General features: G+C 39.7%; 1 protein-coding gene across 1 annotated transcript; it reads left to right on the top strand.

Annotated features, from left to right (window-relative positions):
- Positions 1-3,782: 3,782 nt before the first annotated feature.
- SCRG1 (stimulator of chondrogenesis 1) lies at positions 3,783-19,328 on the top strand. Its single transcript, XM_027829269.3, has 3 exons — positions 3,783-4,027; positions 13,432-13,702; positions 16,095-19,328. Exons 2-3 carry the CDS (start codon positions 13,458-13,460, stop codon positions 16,147-16,149), a joined length of 300 nt encoding a protein of 99 aa, XP_027685070.2. The 5' UTR covers positions 3,783-4,027; positions 13,432-13,457; the 3' UTR covers positions 16,150-19,328.
- Positions 19,329-19,742: the final 414 nt, after the last annotated feature.

Here is a 19,742-nt window from a genome sequence, read left to right as displayed (position 1 = left end):
GATAGAATCAGGACCCTTTGGAATGCTTAAAACAGTAATTAGTTTTAAAATTACAGCTTTAATTAGATGGACGATAATAATAGTTTAAATATAGAAAATCAAGTAATGGCAGCTAAAGGGATGATGTGGTGGAAGATTCCATTCTAAGAAACATAGAGGTCCATTACCTAGGAAATGAAATTTCGTTTCCTGTGACGCAATGGTAAATTCCATTTTCCAGGAGGCCAAACAGGAAGTAGTTAGGGGTCACCCACAGGTCATCTGAAAAAAACCATAGGAATACATAGGCCCATAGGAGTGTATAGGGATCATGCAATCAGGAGACAGTATTGCATCATTTCCGGATGATGTAATAGAAGCATGGTATTGCATCACTTCCTGTAGGGAATGACTCAGCAAAATCCCATAGAGATACATTGTAGCCCACAGAGATACATGGGACTTCCTGTCATATGTAGGTACAGGAGATGGGGGGGGGGTATTAGCATATGCTAAGCTCTGGAGACTGATTGGCTGAGCTTGCGTGACCAAACAGTATATAAAGGGGACAGCCAATAGGCTAAACTCTGTATTTGGGTAGGGACCTTAGAAGAGAGAAGCTGCTGCAAACACCTGCAAGGAAGAAACCATCTGCAAGAAGCAGCAGCAGCAGCAGCAGCAATAGAACCCTGCAAAGAAGAAGCTGCATGAGGAAGAGCTGCCTGAGCAGCAGCACCAGCACCCCAGAATTCCAAGGTTGCCATGGACAACAGCTGCTCCAGCAGGGGGTTGCAGCAGCAACTAGCCAAGTAGGCTTCCATGTCTGCCACCAGCAGGCAGCATTTACCTCCGAGTAGCCAGCAGCAGTCACAACAGCAGCCAGTGACTCACCAGCAGCAGCAGACAACGCTCTCTAATTCTGACAGATCAGAAGGACCAAAGATGGTTTTAGAGGGATTTTGAGAAAGCCCTTGTAAGTCTAATCTTCCCTTATTTATTACCCAAGAGCATATGGGTTTCGTTTGTAAATAAAGCTGAGTGTCTGTGGTCTGATCTTCTCCTACCCCTCTAGTAACCAGCCAGCCAGCGCTTACTGGATGTTTAGTGTTAAGTGTTGATTGTTATATGTTATAGAGTGTTAAGTATATGGTTATAGAGGCTACCTTTTTGTTGCCACGCTGCTTATCCTTATATCTATCTCTATTCTTTTATTGTAACCACTCACTTCTAAATAAATAGTATTTCTGATTTCGAAGAATTGCTACTTGTGTGCCTATTCTTGATGGGAGAGCTGTATCTGTGTCCTTTCAAGGATCAGCAAGACTAGCTTGCTCTGGGGAGCCCTCTGTGGGTCAGAGGTGAGCATGCTGGTAATATCCTGGAAATTCCAAGGTCACAATCTTGGTTACTGGTTTAGATAAATGAAAGGTTAAGGTTAAGGGCAGTGTTTTTGGGTAATATCATTGGCTTAATATAGTTGAATGCAAATCTTCCAGTAACAGATAGGGGGTTGCCCTGTCAGAGAATAGAAACAAAAGGCTGTTTTCAGTATATCACAGGGGAGGGAGAAGCACTCTGTATCCATTCATTGAGGAAAACCCCTTGTAGAGTTTGGATCCAGGTTCATAAGAAACCAGCCAGCTTTGCAACAAACTGAACTTTGGGGTGGGGGTCTACTTTATTGGGTAGAAGAGGTAACTGTTGATAAGCATAGACCCAGGTTTGGTTTTAGGATTGTTGTATATTATAACCGTTTCCATCACTCTCTCGTTTCTAGTTTAATTTTTTTTTTATTCTTTCTTAAACAGACCTACTTTGATTTATCATAAGTCCTGAGTGGTTCACAGAAGCAGTGGTTTAGGGTAAAACTGATTAACAGAGCTACCCTGCACCTTTGGGTGCAGAGGATTTGGAATTTCTGTGAACAGCCAATGTCAGAGGTGGATATCAAGGGAAACATTCAAGGGGGCTCAGAGACTGGGGTGCACCTAGTGTTAACCTGCAAGGCAGAGTTAGAGCTGGCATAGCCCAGAGGAGAGTGCTTGAAAGGCTGATGGTATTAGGGAGCTGACACCCAGCTACAACAAGAAAAAAACAACGTTGTGCTGGATGCAGGGGATAACAAGGTGACACAGTCCTGTGTGCCCTGAGAACCATCACACCTACCCACACCTTAATTATAAAATAAACTAGCAGTCCACCAAAGACTTGGTCAAACAGGTTGCTTGTGATTCATCAAACCTAGGCTCTGGTAGATTGTTGGTTGAAGTATGTTCCAGAACTTTGGACCCTCCTTTGAGAACCTACTGCTACCAGCACCAGAGAACTGAATCCCAGAAACAGGGAGCAAAAAGACTGCAGTACATTTTTATTTCTTGTGACAGCACATCAGAAAACGAGGTGCTCTCTCTCGAAATGAAACCATTCATAACAAAATTACTCCTATTGCACATAGAAGTGAATAGGCAACCGGTGTGCAACAATGGCATTATGTGCACATACAAGATCTTATTCTCTTCTCATCACAGTATTACTTCTGTGTAACTCCAATTACTTCAGTGGCATTCCTGTTGATTTATATCAATGGAAGGGAGAATCAGGCCATAACATCTCACTGCATTAAAAAGAGACAGTTTGGCGCATGCTACATTTGCTGATATTACCAATGCTCTGTGAGAGTAGCCTCAAATAGAGTGCATTACAATCATCTAGTTTTGAGGCATGGATCACTGTGGTGAAAGCCACATCCGAAAAGAAATGTTGCAACCTCTGGGCTAGTAGTAGATGAGGAAAACCCACTGACACCTAAAGTCAAAAAACAGCAATAGCGCTAAAATGACTCAAAGAGTAAAACATGAAATGGCTAAGGTGGTGTAGAAACCTTTATCAGAAGGCAAACTCATGCCTGCCTATAAGCATCAATTCCATTTTATCTACCCTAAGCTGACACCCAGCCAGTGTCAAACAGCTGGGAGACAGAAATTACAGTGGCTGGATTTGACGACACCACAAAAAAGAGCCAAGATGTCCATCGTGGCTGATTTGGGACTAGAATACAGGAGTCTTCACTTCAAGCTAAACAATCTATCCCCACATTAGTTATTATTAGATGATAACATAAATTATATGTAAACCTCTTTCCATTTAAATTAACTACCCCTCTGAATACCTTAATTAAGGGTTTTAAGGGCACCATTGCACTATTCCACAATACGCTTTTCTGAAATATTGGCTGACGAAGTAGTTGTTTTGCCATTACGTGATTAAATGTTTTGCCAGTAACAAACGCAATACAGTGAAGATGTGGCAGTGCACCTATCACCAGAAATCCAGTTAAAATAATTACCACATTTCTCAGTCAGGTCAATTTCAGACGAACAAACAGAACCCTCCATGACTCAAGCTATTTCATGTGAACATTGCATAGGTTTCAATTGCTGGGTCTTGCTGCCTCATCATCAGTGCTGTTCCTGAAACTTCTCCCAGAGGGAATTTTTATGACACAATGAGAGAAACAAGAGAAAAGGGCAACTAGAAAATATGCGAGGACAATGCATTCGTTCACCAAACTATGCTCTCCTACCAATCCAGATGATCCTGGCAGCTTCACTCCCTCCTCCTCCTCCTCCCTCTCTCTCTCTCTCTCTCCCTCCACACACACACACACCCTCCGTGCTTTTCCAATCACAGAGAGGAAAAAAATCTTTCCAAGAAGTATTTTTTTTCCTGCAGGTATTTTACTCCCTGAGGAGGCTTCCTCTCTTTGAATCCTGTATGGACTAGTTGTTTCCTGCTGGAAAGGAGCTGCTCATTTCTTTCTTGTCTGGGTTGGAGAGAGGTACTTCTAGAAGCCCACCCCCTGGCCCCTGGCTGGATAAGAGAGACTGTCACTCGCAGACAGGAGCCAGGGCAGACAAAGGGTTATTTGTACAGCACCTCCCTTCAGCCCTCCCTCTCCTCATCTCCTTTAGCTCCCACTCTCAACTTGTACATTTAAAAAAATACAGATGCCAAGAAAGTGAGAGAGAGAGAGAAGCAAAAGAGAAAGGTATGTCTTGCTCCTGCAATTATCCTCATTTATTTGTATCCCCTCATGCTAGTTACAGGATGCAAAGCTAGATAAATTACATGTGATGAATGGCATGTGCAGGAGGCACTTTGGGAAGGTTGACATTCACTGTGAGCAAATGATGCGTTGCAGAACAGATGTGAGGAGATAAATCCAGTTTAATTTATTCAGCTAAAGAAAAAAAACAATACTTTTTAACATGTTACTCTTCTTTATAAAGTTGGATGTTATCACAGTACATAGTAAGTTTTCCACTATCGCCCACTTTTTCATGCTTTCAATATTATTGCAAAAACTGGTGGATATGAAAAGAAGTGTTTTCACAATGAGCTGCTGTCTTTAGGGAAACTAAATGAGTTTTCATGAAAACCCAATTCCTGGAAAGAAGCATGGTAGTGATGGGTTTTACAAAGAGGTAATTCATCGAATTCATCCTCAGTGGAGTAGCTGCTGTCCTTACCATGCTTCACAATGTACTGACTGTTCAGGCAAAAAAAGTCTGGTTTTTTGATTTTTGTTTTGTTTTTTAATTTTGAGCAATGCTTCTTCAAACTTATTTAATTCTAAAACTCACACGTATGTCATATATCAAGTGATAGCCCAATCCTGCAGATGTTGTTTAATGATTACCTATGTCTGCAAGTCTGAACAGTAAATGTCATCAGCACCTTTTGGAGGTATTTTGGACTCGGGAAGTTTGACAGATGACTGCTAAATGATGTGAAGGGAATTTTGTACTTTGAATGGTGTTGCTAACAGAGTTACTTTTAACTCTTGAACTGTACACCCATTGCGAAGATATCTAAATACATTATCTGCATAGTAATAAAACTATTATTGCACTTTGAACTTAATTGATTAGTCTGTTAATATAGAATATACCTCCTGTATGACTGTAAAGGACCATAAGACAGACAACCAGTCACAGTGAAGTATCTTTCATTTTCAAGATGAAGTAGCTAGAGACGCTATAGAATTCTTGACAACTAACTATAAATGTGTTCATTTAAAGTTCAGTACATATATAGCTTACACATTTGTTTCCAAATATGAGGAACTGGTTTAAAGGAAAAGGTATTTAACTACATTTTTAGTTTAATTCACTCACACTTTTCCTTATTTCTATTGCCTACCCATACCACTAGTGCTTATTACTGACAGCAGCTGCTTGCATGGGACTTACAGCACTATTAATATTCTCAAGAAACATAGCTCTGTTTGTCTTGGCCATTGCGGCAGAGAATTTAAAAAAAAATAAATCTCCCTGTGGATCCAACCATTCCAAAGAATATGTAGTGCCAAGTTGCCTGGCAAAACAAAACTTTAGGAACTTCACTGTTAATGATTCCTTACTCATTTAGCAATCTTCCCCTCAGACTATCTATTTTCCAGTCATACAGAAAACTAAAGCTATTTTTATGACACTGAAATTTCCCCATCTTAACTTCTTTCACCAATGTCATGTCAAATGCCATCAATGGAGTATTTTATCAAAAAGGACCTATGCAAATGTGGGAAGTTTGTTTCAAATACTTTCAGGAGATTTTATCCCTGTTGGAACTTGAAACTGAATAGTCTTGATAGACTGCACCTATTGGAGCTTGGTGTGATTGACATTGGTGCCCTTTAATGAGGCAGGAAATAGACATATCACAGAAAGAAAGGTTACTTACTGGTAACTGTTCTTCAACTCAACTGTGTGACATTTGTTCAGCAGATTTCACTGGCTGGATAGGTGTCAACGCAATTTTATCTGCACTTGGTGATGGCAGAGAAAACTTGAGTAGCTATATTTTGTAAAATGTACCCCCACACCCCCTCCCCACATACACACCCACTCCCTACATCCAGCAACTTTTCATCAGCTTTGCAACTTTCCACCTTCATGGGTACCTCAACAGTACTAGTTTAGCAGTATAAGGGAAGAGTTCATAGCAGTAGTTGGTGAGTCAGCGGCTATTCCATATATTGTACTGTATAGAAGCTCCGCCAAGCCCCTACCATCTCTTCCCTTATGCCACACAGTAGAGTGCTGTATTGACAAAGCTATAGCCTCCATGATCTTGGACACTCCCTTTGACAGTCTTCCATCTGAAAATAGATAGCATCTCCTTCAGGACAAACCTTTTGAAGGAAGCGCTCTGATTAAGAGTTTTATGTAAATTAGTATCTGTGAAAATAGAGCATTCAAAGAGGACATGCCTCAGTCCAAAAGAAACAATGGGTAAATATTTGAATACTAGACATGCCAGACAGGTTATAACATACATAAAATGAATTGTCATTCAGTGCCAGTCCCCTCTAGTTCAGTATTCTGTCTACAGTTGATCAGGAGATCATGACCTTTCCTGACTGATACTGAACTTGTCACAGTTATCCATGTCAGACTCTTCTCTAGTGCATTATTGTAATACACTGTTAGGGATGGCTTTTTAGGCCATGAGCTGATGCAGGACAAAGCTGTGCAGGCCCTTCCACACACTTCTGCTTTGTACTCTGCACAGACAGCCAGTTCAGTTCTGGTACAATTCAAGATGTAGTTATCTTTGAAATTTTACAAGATCTGGGACCGATTTACCTGAGACCACTTGCCATGTGTCCTGTGGCAGTTGAGAGCCAGTAAGGCGTTCTTGATACCCATACCTAGAAGTGCAAGCCAACATTCCAGGATCAGCAACAGGGTATTTTCAGTTGAGGTCCCTGCCCTTTAGAACCTGCTGTCTTTAGCAGTCTAGAGACAAAGTTTAGGACACAGCATAAGGATTTCTTTAAAAAGTTAGTCATATTGATCTACAAAATGAATTATTTTTGAGTTGCATGCTGTCATCAGGGCCTAATTTTCACTCAGGATTTGGTCTAACTACTCTTTCTGCAGGGGCAATTTTGCACAACCACAACATATAGCAGACTTATCTATCTGACTTACAGACACAAATAGTTCAATACTTAAAGATCTACTATTTGTGCCTGCAATTTATAACAGATACTAAATATGGTACAACTATTTACACTGGGACTGGAAAAACAGAGGCCAATTCTCAAAATCAGATCCCATATTTTTTTAAGTGTAGTATCATGCAATATCATCACCTTTAACACTTTTTTTCTTCTATGAAACGCTTACATTATATATTAAATTAAAAAATACTTGTACTACTTTGAGACTGCCCTTCTTGTTAACCAGGGTAGAATGTGTCCACATCCATCCTCCTTAGACTATAAACTCATTTAAGCAGGATTCACTTATGTACTGTTTAGTGCTGGGGAAACTGATTTAGAATAAAAACTATCCTACAAACATACACCTTACCTGAGTCCAAAATCCAACATTAGGCAAAGTTGGGTTGATGTTTACCTTATTTGAAGGAAAGAGGAATTTATTATTATTTGGCACATTGGCTAGAACTAGTGAAAATAATGCAATCTTTTAAATATTAGACATGGTCCCTGAGGTCTAAAGAACACATTTTATAAATTAAAAGAATAATTAAGTGGGCTACTCATCAAGATAAATGTGCATGCAAAATTTCATGTAAACCAGAAAAATAGTTTATTGAATTTCACATCTGTAACAAAAAGATAAATGAGCATTTGCTTTTATTTTAACTATGCATACTGCGACAAAGCTCTGTCCTTGTCTCCATGGGTCCCATGCTTCCTGGTAGATTTCGCTAGCCTCAGAGGCTCACTGTGACCCTCCACGTAGCCCTTCTCTCTCTAGAGACAAGGATCACAGCCTACTGAACCACTTCCATCATAAGCCAGCAAGGGAGGTGAGGAGTAGCTACTCTCCCTTGCACAGTCTCTGTTGTCTCCCAGTCTCAGTGATTAATTCGGGGGAGTGGGGGGGGGGAGCCCAGGCCCGCTCTCTACTCCGGGTTCCAGCCCAGGGACCCTAATAGTATCAGCTATGGCAGCTGACCTTTTGGAAATAGGACACTTACAATTCCCTGGCCCACTTCCCCACAGCAGCCCCCACTTCCTCAATATCTACTTCACCCTTACTTCAGGGCCTCCTTCCTTGTGCCTGATATGGTTTGTACTGCTCAGTTTCTCCAACAGTGCAGTTTCTTCCTACAGCTCCTGACACATGTACCCACCTGACTAACTGGGAGGCTTTTAACTAGTTTCAGCCAGCCCCTGATTGGCTTCAGGTGTCCCAATCAACCTAGCTATCTTCCCTGCCTGAAAAGATCTTAATTGGTCCCAGGTGTCTTAATTGACCTGGAGCAGCTACCATTTGCTTATCCTGGCACCAGGGATTTGTTTAGCCTGTGGCTAATATATCTGTCTCCCACTACTTTACTATCGCCATCTGGCCTTTCCCGGTCACAGTACTCATAACAAAACATAAAACTTTTAAACCAACTTTTTTTGTACATAATGTTAGCATAAACATGTAAGTTTGTGTAAAAGATCAGAATAATGAGGGGCTGTCATAAACATACAGTTAAGGGTAGCATAAAATCCCTCCTTTACCTGTAAAAGATTAAGAAGCTCAGATAACCTGGTTGGCACCTGACCAAAAGGACCAATAAAGGGAGAAGATACTTTCAAATCTGTGGGGGAAGGTTTTTTGTTTTGGGCTTGTGCATTCTCTCTGGAGACAAAGAGAGAGACCAAGCAAGTAATCTAGCTCCTACTGAATGGTACATCTAAACTTACAGAAATAGTACATAATAGCAAGGAAATGTGTTAGAGTATCTTTTGTTTTAGCTTGTGAATTTTCCCTGTGCTAAGAGGGAGGTTTATTCCTGTTTTTTGTAACTTTAGAGGGGAATCCTCTGTGTTTTGAATCTGATTAGCCTGTAAAATTACCTTCCATCCTGACTTTACAGAGGTGCTGTTTTTATAATAAAGTTCTGTTTTTAAGAACCTGATTGGTTTTTAGTGTCCTAAAAACCCAAGGGGCTGATCTGTGCTTACCTTGTTAACCTATCTGGTTGGTATATTATTCTCAAGCCTCTCCAGGAAAGGGAGTGAAGGGGCTTGGGGGGATATTTTAGGGAAACAGGAACTCCAGGTGGTCCTTTTCCTGAATCTTTGTCTAACTCACTTGGTGGTGGCAGCAGTACCCATCCAAGGACAAAGAAGGATTTGTGCCTTGGGGAAGTTTTAACCTAAGCTGGCAGAAATAAGCTTGGGGGGTCTTTCATGTGGGTCCCCACATTTGTATCCCAGAGTTCAGAGTGGGGAGGGAACCCTGACAGGTGCCCATGATTAGTATTAAACTAATAATGCCAGTTTTAATCCTATAATGTTAATGTTTTTTCTAAATGGGCTCATGTCTCCAGAAACTGATTTTCTTAGGCAGTTATATCGCTGATGTTTTGTGCAGATAATTTGTCAAAATGGGTGAAGGATTAGCAGGGTGGAAATATCGATGTAACTGTCTATGAAAATTAATTGAATCAGGAATGTGGTAAAGTAGTATGTGTGTCCGATAATGTTTTGTGTTTTAACATGTGGTCCTTCTCTGAAAAGTGACTGTAAAAAATAGCATGGCACAGTTACATGTCTAAGTGATTTCCATATCAAACATGCTTAGTTTACAAAAGACTTCCCCTTTTCCCCCTGCTATCAATCCTGCAACCTCGACCTGAGATCTGAGAGTCAAATGGGTTCTTTCCTTGATCGTCATCATCATACATTATAAATATTCTAGAGGTCAAATTGTATCCCCATTTGTCCCACAGTCTTCAGGTTTTGCATTCAATTCTCCAGCTACACAAGAAAGCCTAGAATCCAGCTCATAGTCTCTTAGCTGAGTTGGGTCTATAGTGTTAAGACCAAAAAGCAACAAAATCCTATTTGACTGTAGAGTAGGTATAAGTAGGAATACATACAAGAATCAAATCTGTTGAGTGAAAAGATGCAATATTTGTCTGGGTCGGTTATCAGAGTAGAGCCACTCTTTAAATCTAGAGAGGGATTGGAATCTTCATATCAAGCTAAAAGAAATGTAAACAAACATTGTCTCTCCAAACTTCAATATTCTGCTGCTGAAAACCAGGCTGAGCCACAGCTCAGATCCTGGGCTAATTTACAAATGAATACAAGTGGGATGCTCTTCTCCAACTCCCGCTGTGTGACACGTTCAGTAGTCTCTGTTCCGTGAAAGTGCTGGATTAGAATAGCAGGCAGTGTTGGAAGTCAGAACAGAGGTGCACTGTTAGTGCTGTGAAGAGCCTGAACTCCCTCTGCTATGCTTGGCCCTTCACTTTCTTGAAAAGTAAAACCAGTCATGTCCAGAAGTCTGCAGTTGGACTAAGTCAACAAAATTTCCCCTTCCCGTTCTGCACTTAGGATGGAAGAATCCCATGCACTGCTACAGGCTGTGGACTGACTGGCTAAGTGGCAGTTCAGCAGAAAAGGACCTGGGGATTACAGTGGATGAGAAACTGGATATGAGTCAACAGTGTGCCCTTTTTGCCAGGAAGACTAACGGCATATTCGGCTGCATTAGTAGGATCATTAACAGCAGATAGAGGGAAGTGATTATTCCCCTCTATTCGGCACTGGTGATGCCACATCTGGAGTATTGTGTCCGGTTTTGGGACCCCTACTGCAGAAAGGATGTGGACAAATTGGAGAGAGTCCAACAGAGGACAATGAAAATGGTTAGGGGGCTGAGGCACATGATTTATGAGGAGGGGCTGAGGGAACTGGGCTTATTTAGCCTGCAGAAGAGAAGAGTGAGGGGGGATTTGATACCAGCCTTCAACTACCTGAAGGGGGGTTCCAAAGAGGATGGAGCTAAGCTGTTCTCAGTAGTGGCAGATGACAGAACAAGGAGCAATGGTCGGACCCTCTCAGAAGTCCAGAGCAGCCCTGGCCACTTCCAGCTTTTGGGGCCCCTAGCCATAATAAAAATAAAAAATGACAAATGAAAACAAAATAAGACACCAAAAAAAGAGTGAGACATAATTTGAATATTTTTTTATTTAACAAATGCTTTTCTAGCCATTTTCTGTGAAAATGCACTAATTATTGAGGAAAAATCTAGCTTTCGTGCAGTGTCACAGCTGATATTAAGCATGGCGAACCCATTCAAACACTCTTGTCCCATAGTTGAACCATGATAGTTCTTCACCTGTTTCAACACATTGAAGGTGCATTCACCAGGCAAACTTACAAAAATGATAAAACTACGCAATGCAATTGTGATAATAGGAAACACCCCAGAGAGTCCAAGTTCAAGTATTTCTTGAAGCAATTCCTTTGGCTTGCAATCCAATTTAAAGTTCATGGAATATATTTGTCTGAGGAAGATGACCTCATCACTGAGATCTTTTGAGATTTCTTTGTTGTACTGTTGCTGAAATTGTTCAGCTGGAGAAAGTAGATCTTCATTACTCAGTCTGTTGAACTGCCAAAGAATCCCCAAAAGGGTAAAAATTAGTTGCTGTGACTCAAATTGACGTGTAAGACCTGATTGAATAGAATCAATGATGACAAGGAAGACACTGACCCTATAATGCTGCTCGGCATCGGATTCAGTAGGTAAGTTGCGTTTGGTGGAGAACTCAGATGAAATGCCAATATTCTGTGCTACTAATATGGACTCAGGATTGCATCCCATTGTTCACGAATCTGTTGAATGTCATTGATAAGACTTTCAATGTTATCCCTCTCAACATCAAGTATAGCATTGCGTGCTTCAATTACCAGATTAGTTTGGTGGATCCTTGTAAGTTGCTTCATCCACAAAGATGACATCAGAATGCATTCAGATTTGGACATGTGCTTCTGAATAGACTGAAGTTCAATTCGAGCCTGTGCAGTGAGATTCACACAAATGCTGAATGGTACACAAATGCCGAAAAGACGCAAAACAAAGGAATACTATTTAACACAAAATGAAACAGTCAGACATGCAATTATCCTTATCACTGAATCAAAACTAAAGCATGCAAGGTATAATATAACAGGCTGAGCTGAAGACAAAGGGATGACATACATATAGTAAACACAAACATGGATACAGACAGAAGGATAATGTCCAAAAACTTCAAACGTGTGTCCTCACGAAACTCACTGTACAAGATTGTCCTCACAAATGTTCACCTTGAATCTGGGCCTATAGACTACGAAAGCCTATGATGACGGCCAAGCTAAGACTCAACCAACCAACCAGTCTCCTCTTTTAGATACCATATGAAGATAATGAGGCATTCTCACACATAAATAATTCCTTAGTCAACTTGACATAAAACTATAAAGACACTAAAATGTAACAATTCTCTACCTTTCAACACGCACTTGATCCAGCAACAGCCACTAGTAGTGGTTTGTTTATATAATCAGCTGATCTGAGAGAACACGTTCATCATGGTCTAATCTTGTGCCATCAGAACTGATATATCTGTACTAATATTTATGAACATTTTTAACTCTTTAGTATGACAAAAATCTATATCAGTTAACAAAAAAATTATGTCTTTTACCAAATCACATCTCTTTCTTGCTTAAATTTGCAGCTTTAAGCTGAGAGAGTGTCACATTTTGGTCCGATAGGGATGTGCATAAAAACATGTTGTGATGCCAAAATGCCAAAAAAATAACAAGTGTCTAAATTTGAGACCCCTTTTGAGCTTGAGGCCCAGGCCAAATGGCCCCCCCGGGCCCTCCTCTGATTGACGCTGGCAATGGTCTCAAGATGCAGTGGGAGAAGAGGGTGGTGAAGCACTGGAAAGGGTTACCTAGGGAGCTGGTGGAATCTCCATCCTTACAGGTTTTTAAGGCCCAGCTTGACAGAGCCCAGGGTGGGGTTGAGGTTGGTCCTGCTTTGAGAAGGGGGTTGGAGTCCTGAGGCCTCTTCCAACCCTCATATTCTATGATTATAATACATTTAGTAGGTCATGCTAGCATGTAGTTTCTACCACATTTGGGAGAAATAGGTAGAATAAGGATGAAACGACTTCAGTAGAGTCATTATACTTTTGTAATAATTTAAAAGAGCCAAAAAAACATCCAGAAACTGGGGAAATGTATCTGAACATTTCCACACTGCTTTGTTAATGTTATTATGCTCCAAAGATATACAACTACATGAAAGTAGACATTCATACCAGTGAGCTGGTCAAATCCTCTCAAAGCAATTTCCTGAAGGAGAAAAGCAAAAGACACTGCCAGCAACAAAAGGCTCAATTCATGAAAAATAAGAATAGGGTGCAGAGAGGGCTGTGAAATTTAACTCCACAACAGTGGAAATAGCAATACCTTCTATCTCCTGGGAAATAATCCTCTCCAGCACACAGGTCCAACTCCCAAAAATCCTCAGGATAAACTGGATTCAAGCTAGAGAAATGAATTAAGCAATCTGCACAAAAACTGATCTATTCAGCATCAATACATGTCTAATGTGCCTCTTTTCTCATTAGCACTCCTGTCAAAAGCAAGCTTTGGAATGATGAAAATGAAGATTCTATCAGCTCTTGTTTTGCTGAGCATGCTGCTTGGTACTAACATGATGCCTTTCAGTCGACTTTCTTGTTACAAGAAAGTGCTAAAAGATCGCAACTGTCACAGCATCCCAGAGGGTGTGGCCAGTCTTCGACGCATTGATGGAAATCTTCAAGACCACTTTTGGGAAGGGCAAAGCTGTGAGATGATCTGTTACTGCAATTTTAGTGAATTACTCTGCTGCCCAAAGTAAGGCAACTTTCTGTTACATACAATTTTACATGTTTATATGGATTTAACAAGTGTTCATTATATTTCCCTATAGTATGGACTACTACTTAATGGATCAGCTTCCATTTCAAAGAAATGAAACATTTTATCAAGCTTAGAAGTTAGACCAAGACTCAGCCATTTTCTTTTATCACTTCATTTGCTTTTTTAAAGTAAAGGGGAAGATTGACATTGTGTTTGCTTAAAGTATTAAATCATACATCCCACCACAGACCTAATGTAACATGATTTACTTCAGTGAGTTTATACTAGGCTGAATTTTGCCCCTTGTTCTTTACTTACTTGACCCAGGTCATATAAAAATTGGGGTCTTTGGACTAATCCCTTGATTTTCAACCAATAATTTCAACACCCATTAGTGAAAACCAGTTTTTCAAAAGAGATGAGAAAGCCCTGAGGTTCTTGCTGCATGGCAAAATATGTCATTGCCTCTGTATATTAGTGGGTATAGATATTTCATCTAGATAAGCTGAACTGCAAGAGAGACATTTACAATAAAAAGTCTGCAGAAAAGTGAATGGGGAAAAAAGATGAATTGAAAAGGATTCAGGGGTCACCTTAAAACCCCAACACTTCCCCCACCTCTACTTGTAGTGTTATAGACAGTGTTGAACATTAACAATGAAGGATAGTGACAAATACTCTCAATGTTCGTTAGCAGAGCACGTTGGAAAAACTGTAGTGGAACAATTCAATCAAAAGCTAAATGATTTGTGAAATCATGTCAATTTCACCAAAATTATATTTCAGGGAAAAATTCTGACAAATGTCCAAACATTTTTGGAATGAAACACTTTATTTGTTTTTTTTTAATTACTTCATTTCAAAATCTTTGTTTTTTATACTATATAATAAAAATTTTAAAAATGGAAACAATTTTTCCCCTGAATTTGCTTTGGGAGAATGTCACTGTTTTCAGATTTCTCCCCCAATTCTGAATGAAGCCAAATTTCAAAATCACAGAATTTCCATCCTTCACTCAGCTCTATTCATTAGGTTTATAATGGCATATTTTCCCCTATACTACTAGTATCCAATTTCATTCCTTTGTAAGAGTACTTCCTAACAAATATTTAATTATTTCATTCAACGTTAAAGGCCATACCCTTTTCTCCATGTGCTCTAGGACAGTGGTTCTCAGACTTTTGTTCTGGTGACCCCTTTCACACAGCAAGCCTCTGAGTGCAACCCCCCCCCTTATAAATTAAAAACATGTTTTTATATATTTTACACCATTATAAATGCTGGATGCAAAGCGGGTTTTGGGGTGGAGGCTGACAGCTTGTGACCCCCATGTAATAACCTCACAACCCCCTGAGGGGTTCCGACCCCCAGTTTGAGAACCCGTGCTCTAGGCAAATGATAAACTAGGATAACTAAAACCTACAAAGAATAAAATCATATTAGGCTGGCCTTACTATGCCACAGTAACCTGGATGATCCCTGCACTGGTCACCTGTATTTCTCAACTCACCCTCTCCTGAAATGTCCTAAAGAGGAGCTTTTCAGCATGCCTGAAGGGTTAATAAATCAGGCTATGTGGGAATGAATTCCAAAGTCACTCTGCCAGCAACCTACTACCTTTTAAACTAGGGGGCATGGTTTAACAGCAACTTTCATAAATAAATAAGAGCAACTTTTCATATTTTCCATTCTCTCCAAAATCACTGCAGGTACCTAGATAAGGCACGGTATTTGCTTGCTAACTCACAATAAGTCTTCAAAATCTTAGATAAAGAAAGAAAAGGAGTACTAGTGGCACCTTAGAGACTAACCAATTTATTTGAGCATAAGCTTTCGTGAGCTACAGCTCACTTCATCGGATGCTGTAGCTCACGAAAGCCCATGCTCAAATAAATTGGTTAGTCTCTAAGGTGCCACTAGTACTCCTTTTCTTTTTGCAAATACAGACTAACACAGCTGCTATTCTGAAACCTTAGATAAAGAAAGCTTTTACTAGACTACAATACAAAAGATCTCTTTGCATACCACAAAAGACCCCACCTTGGAGCTCAGTACAAGCCTCACTTAACTGTATATGTGCACATTTCCTATGCATCTTTTTTAGAATTTATCTCACTAAAACTGAAATTATGCCACCGGGGTGAAATCCTAGCCCCACTGTGGTGCCTGGGAGTTTTGCCATTGACTTTAGTGGAGCTAGGATTTCCACCCATCAGCAGTTTAGTTTCTACTGACACTGAAGCTTGTGCACTTCTTCAGGTTTGTGTTTTTTTTTTAAAAAAAAACATACACAAAAACAGCAAAGCAGTTGTAGATGGGTTTCATTTTAGAGCTTATGATAATTTATGATAACCTTACAACTGAAATACCTGATAATTTCTTTCAGAGGTATTTTCTTTGGACCAAAGATCTCTTTCGTGATCCCTTGCAACAATCAATGATGAGCATCATGCGTCCCAGTGAGAAGACACACACAGGACTTCACAACAGGAGATTAACGATGTTGTCATAGAAAATCTATTCCTTTCTACAGCACTAGAGTGCAGAGCCTTAATGTACCAAGTGGTATATGTTTCCCTGTCTATATATAGAAGGAACCATGTTTTGAAGATTTAATGGTAAAGCTCTCCTTTCCAACTTAGTAACAACATTTGTTTTCATTAGAAGGATTTAAGAAGAGGGGTGCAGTAGAACCTCTTTAATTCACTGTGCTGATCTGCCAACCCAGACAGTCTCATAAAAGATCTGGTGGTGTCATTCCATCTCTCACAGATTTAGGGTCAAATTCTCAGCTGCTATAAGGCAGTATAGCACCTCACTACACTATTTTACACCCGTTGAGGCCCTTAGTCACAGTTCACTGTACTGAAGTTTCATATCAATAAGTCTTCATTACTTTAACAAAAAGTAACTGAAATCAGTGGGAGCTACTCTATGTTCAGCACTTTTGAAAATCTGGTCACTTATTTAGGTGCCTAAATAAGGTTTGAGGACCCTAACTTTTTACATCTGTTTTTGAAAATCTTGGTCTAAAAAGCTTGTTAATCCTTTTGAGGTCAATTGCAAGATTCCCATTAGCTTTCATGGAAACACAACTGGACTCTAAATTCACAAAATACAGTTATCCATAATCTTATTTAAACTCATCTTTGCACTTTTTGTGTTTAGTACACAGCTGCTATAATGTATATATTCAATAAAACAGCTTCTGTTGATGAGCCTGATCCAAAAATCTTTGGAAGGCAATGGGCCCTGAATCAGGCCTCATTTTAACTATAGCACATCGCAGTAGTATCTTAAAATGCTAGTTCCCTATCTTTAAGATAGGCCTTTAGGAAAAGACAGGTATGTAATTAGACACAGAGACTAGCCTTCTAAGCATGTACACCTATGCTAGTTTAATGAAAGCTGTTTGCGATAAGTATTAAACATTTCTTTTCATTAACATATGGTAATTCCTAGAGCTACCAAGTTAATCATATGGAAAAGCGTGAAAATATCTAGTGCAAAATATAAAACTTTAATATAGTTCTCTTGTGCTATTCTTTTTCAATGACACTTTCTGCAGTAGTCATTTTATGAAAATTACATAGACAATAGCGAATTTTTTAATGCTAATAGACAACCATACTTCACTTACATGACAACTTTGTATCAAATACAAAATATGTTCAGAAACTTTGCCATCTATAATGGTTGGATGATTGTATTCTTGTATGTTGGTAATCTTGTACCTAGTTGGTCAGTTTGCTGGACTATATGTAAATGATAATAAATGTGTATTCAATTAATCAATTATGCATATTAAGTGACTTGCACCAAATAGTTGCACAATGACCAGCTGCAGGACAGATGCAATTTTTTTTAGAAAGTCTCAGTTTACCTGTCCCTCATTCACTGGTTTTCCCACCGCCTGATCAAACTATGCAAAAAAGAGAAGCCCTGAGCAGAGTTCAGAGACAACAAACCGTTAAGAATCTCAGCAGGTGCAAATAAGACCTGCTGAAACCTAGGGATGGCTGGAAAGCTTGAAGCCCTGTCCTGCCATCTATCAGCAAGGTGTGGAGAGACAAGATCTCTCCTTTCTCTTCCAGGTTCCACCTGAATTACACTATGCTTGCCTCTGCTGCTCACAACTTTCCAAAGCAGTAGCAGCAAAACTGACAATTGTCACTGTCACATCTTCATACAGCATTCTGAACGTGGCAGTAAAATTGACCAGTTCTGTAAAATTCACCAAATTCCTTCTTCTACTGCTGGTTGGGGAAGGCTCTGCAAGCTGCAGATTCAAAAAGACAGCACCACATCCTCTCTCATGCAGGAGGTTATAATTGCCACAGTATTAAGAGCCAGAAATAATGTTTTATTTTTTAAGAACAGAAGCTTAAGCCTGGAAGTTTAGTTTCTGTCAAAACTTAGGCTTTTGGCTCCCTCTTGCACCAAGGAAAGTTTCCACTCACCCCTGTCAAGTACCAAAGAAGATATTTCAAACCTTGTCGTGTGTAACATGATTAAGATGCAATAGAACAGGGTTTCTCAGGCTTTTGTAGTGGTGACCCCTTTCACATAGCAAGCCTCTGAGTGCGACCCCCTATACATTAAAACTATTTTTTAAAATATATTTAACACCATTATAAATGCTGGAGGCAAAGCAGGGTTTGGGGTGGAGGCTGACAACTCACAACCCCCCATGTAATAACCTCGCAATCCCCTCATCCCCAGTTTGAGAACCCCTGCTATAGAAGCTTAAATACATCCACATTTTGGGCATCCTACTTATTATCTTACTGATTTAACTTACTCTATTTCCATCAGTAGGATGGTGCCACTCAACGTAATACTTCGTTTTCAAAGCACTTTACAAACATTACAATGCAATCAATGCACACATTAGAAGAGAAGGTCCATGATTACAGCTACTGAATTCAGGCAAATAGCTATGTCTGGTTGTACAGTGCTGGCTGAAGTTTGATCAAGAGAGTGTGAAAATGTATGGGACATTGCAAATGCAAAAGAAATTCCGTCACTGATAATTACTGGGAAAACAGGCAGTTTGAGCATGGGGATTATTTCCATCAATGAAGGGCTACAGGTAAGGAGAAACCAAAGAACCACACAGCAATAAAAGCAAGTTTTAGAGGACAGCGAGAACCTGCTAAACCACCACATCTAGCAGCATGTGGGACAGGGTAAACAACGATAATATTACTTTCACACATTTTTCTTAAAGTGAAGGTAGCTCATCATTGAAGTAATGTTCAGTTTTATATCAATCATGCCTCAGTGAACATAGAGAGATGCTGCATTCTTCTCAGTTTTAAGATGCCATCTCACCTGTTTCTCCTCACAGCTCAGAAGACAAAGCAGAAAATTGCACATCATCCAGAATTTCATTGTTCTGGTAAGGGTTCAGTGGAACTACAGGAGGTTTTGTGTTGTATCATAGCTGTCACACTGAATGTTGTAAACTTTACTAAAAGATATACATTTAGATGCAAGTGCTATATGTAAAGGTAAAAATTCTTTAAATTAATGATCTGTATGCATTTTCCAGCTGTGAGTTAATGCAGACTTCACCTGAGCAAAACACAGCATGTTTATTAAACAATATTGAAACAGAGCACGAGTTCCGCAGCCATCCTTTCTCCAATGCAATTTCCAGGTAGCAGCATATGTAGATCAATAGAGAATCATTGTTCAAAGCAACAGAAGTTTTCCATAATAAATGGTGATAGTCTTTCCATCTTCATGTGGATATTTGAGCACTAAATAGCTGCCATCATTTCTATATAGTAGCATGATGGTCCTGAGGCTTAGCAGTGCATATCCCAGAAGTGAGGAAACTAGAGATCTCAAAAAAACTCTGTTAAGATCTTTGCATACCAGAATTCTAAAAGAAAATACAAGTGCAGCCATTTATACTTATGATTTATAACTACTACAAGAGTCACTGCTATTCAGGAAGCCAAGAGCAATTCTATTATGGCCCTTCAGTTTGGAGCAACTATGTTTAGAATTTATCAGAGCTAAATTT

Source organism: Chelonia mydas, chromosome 4 (genome assembly GCF_015237465.2).
Source record: "Chelonia mydas isolate rCheMyd1 chromosome 4, rCheMyd1.pri.v2, whole genome shotgun sequence".
Lineage (NCBI taxonomy): Eukaryota > Metazoa > Chordata > Testudines > Cheloniidae > Chelonia > Chelonia mydas.
Note: the sequence above shows the minus strand (reverse complement) of the source record. Positions and strands in the feature narration are given on the sequence as shown.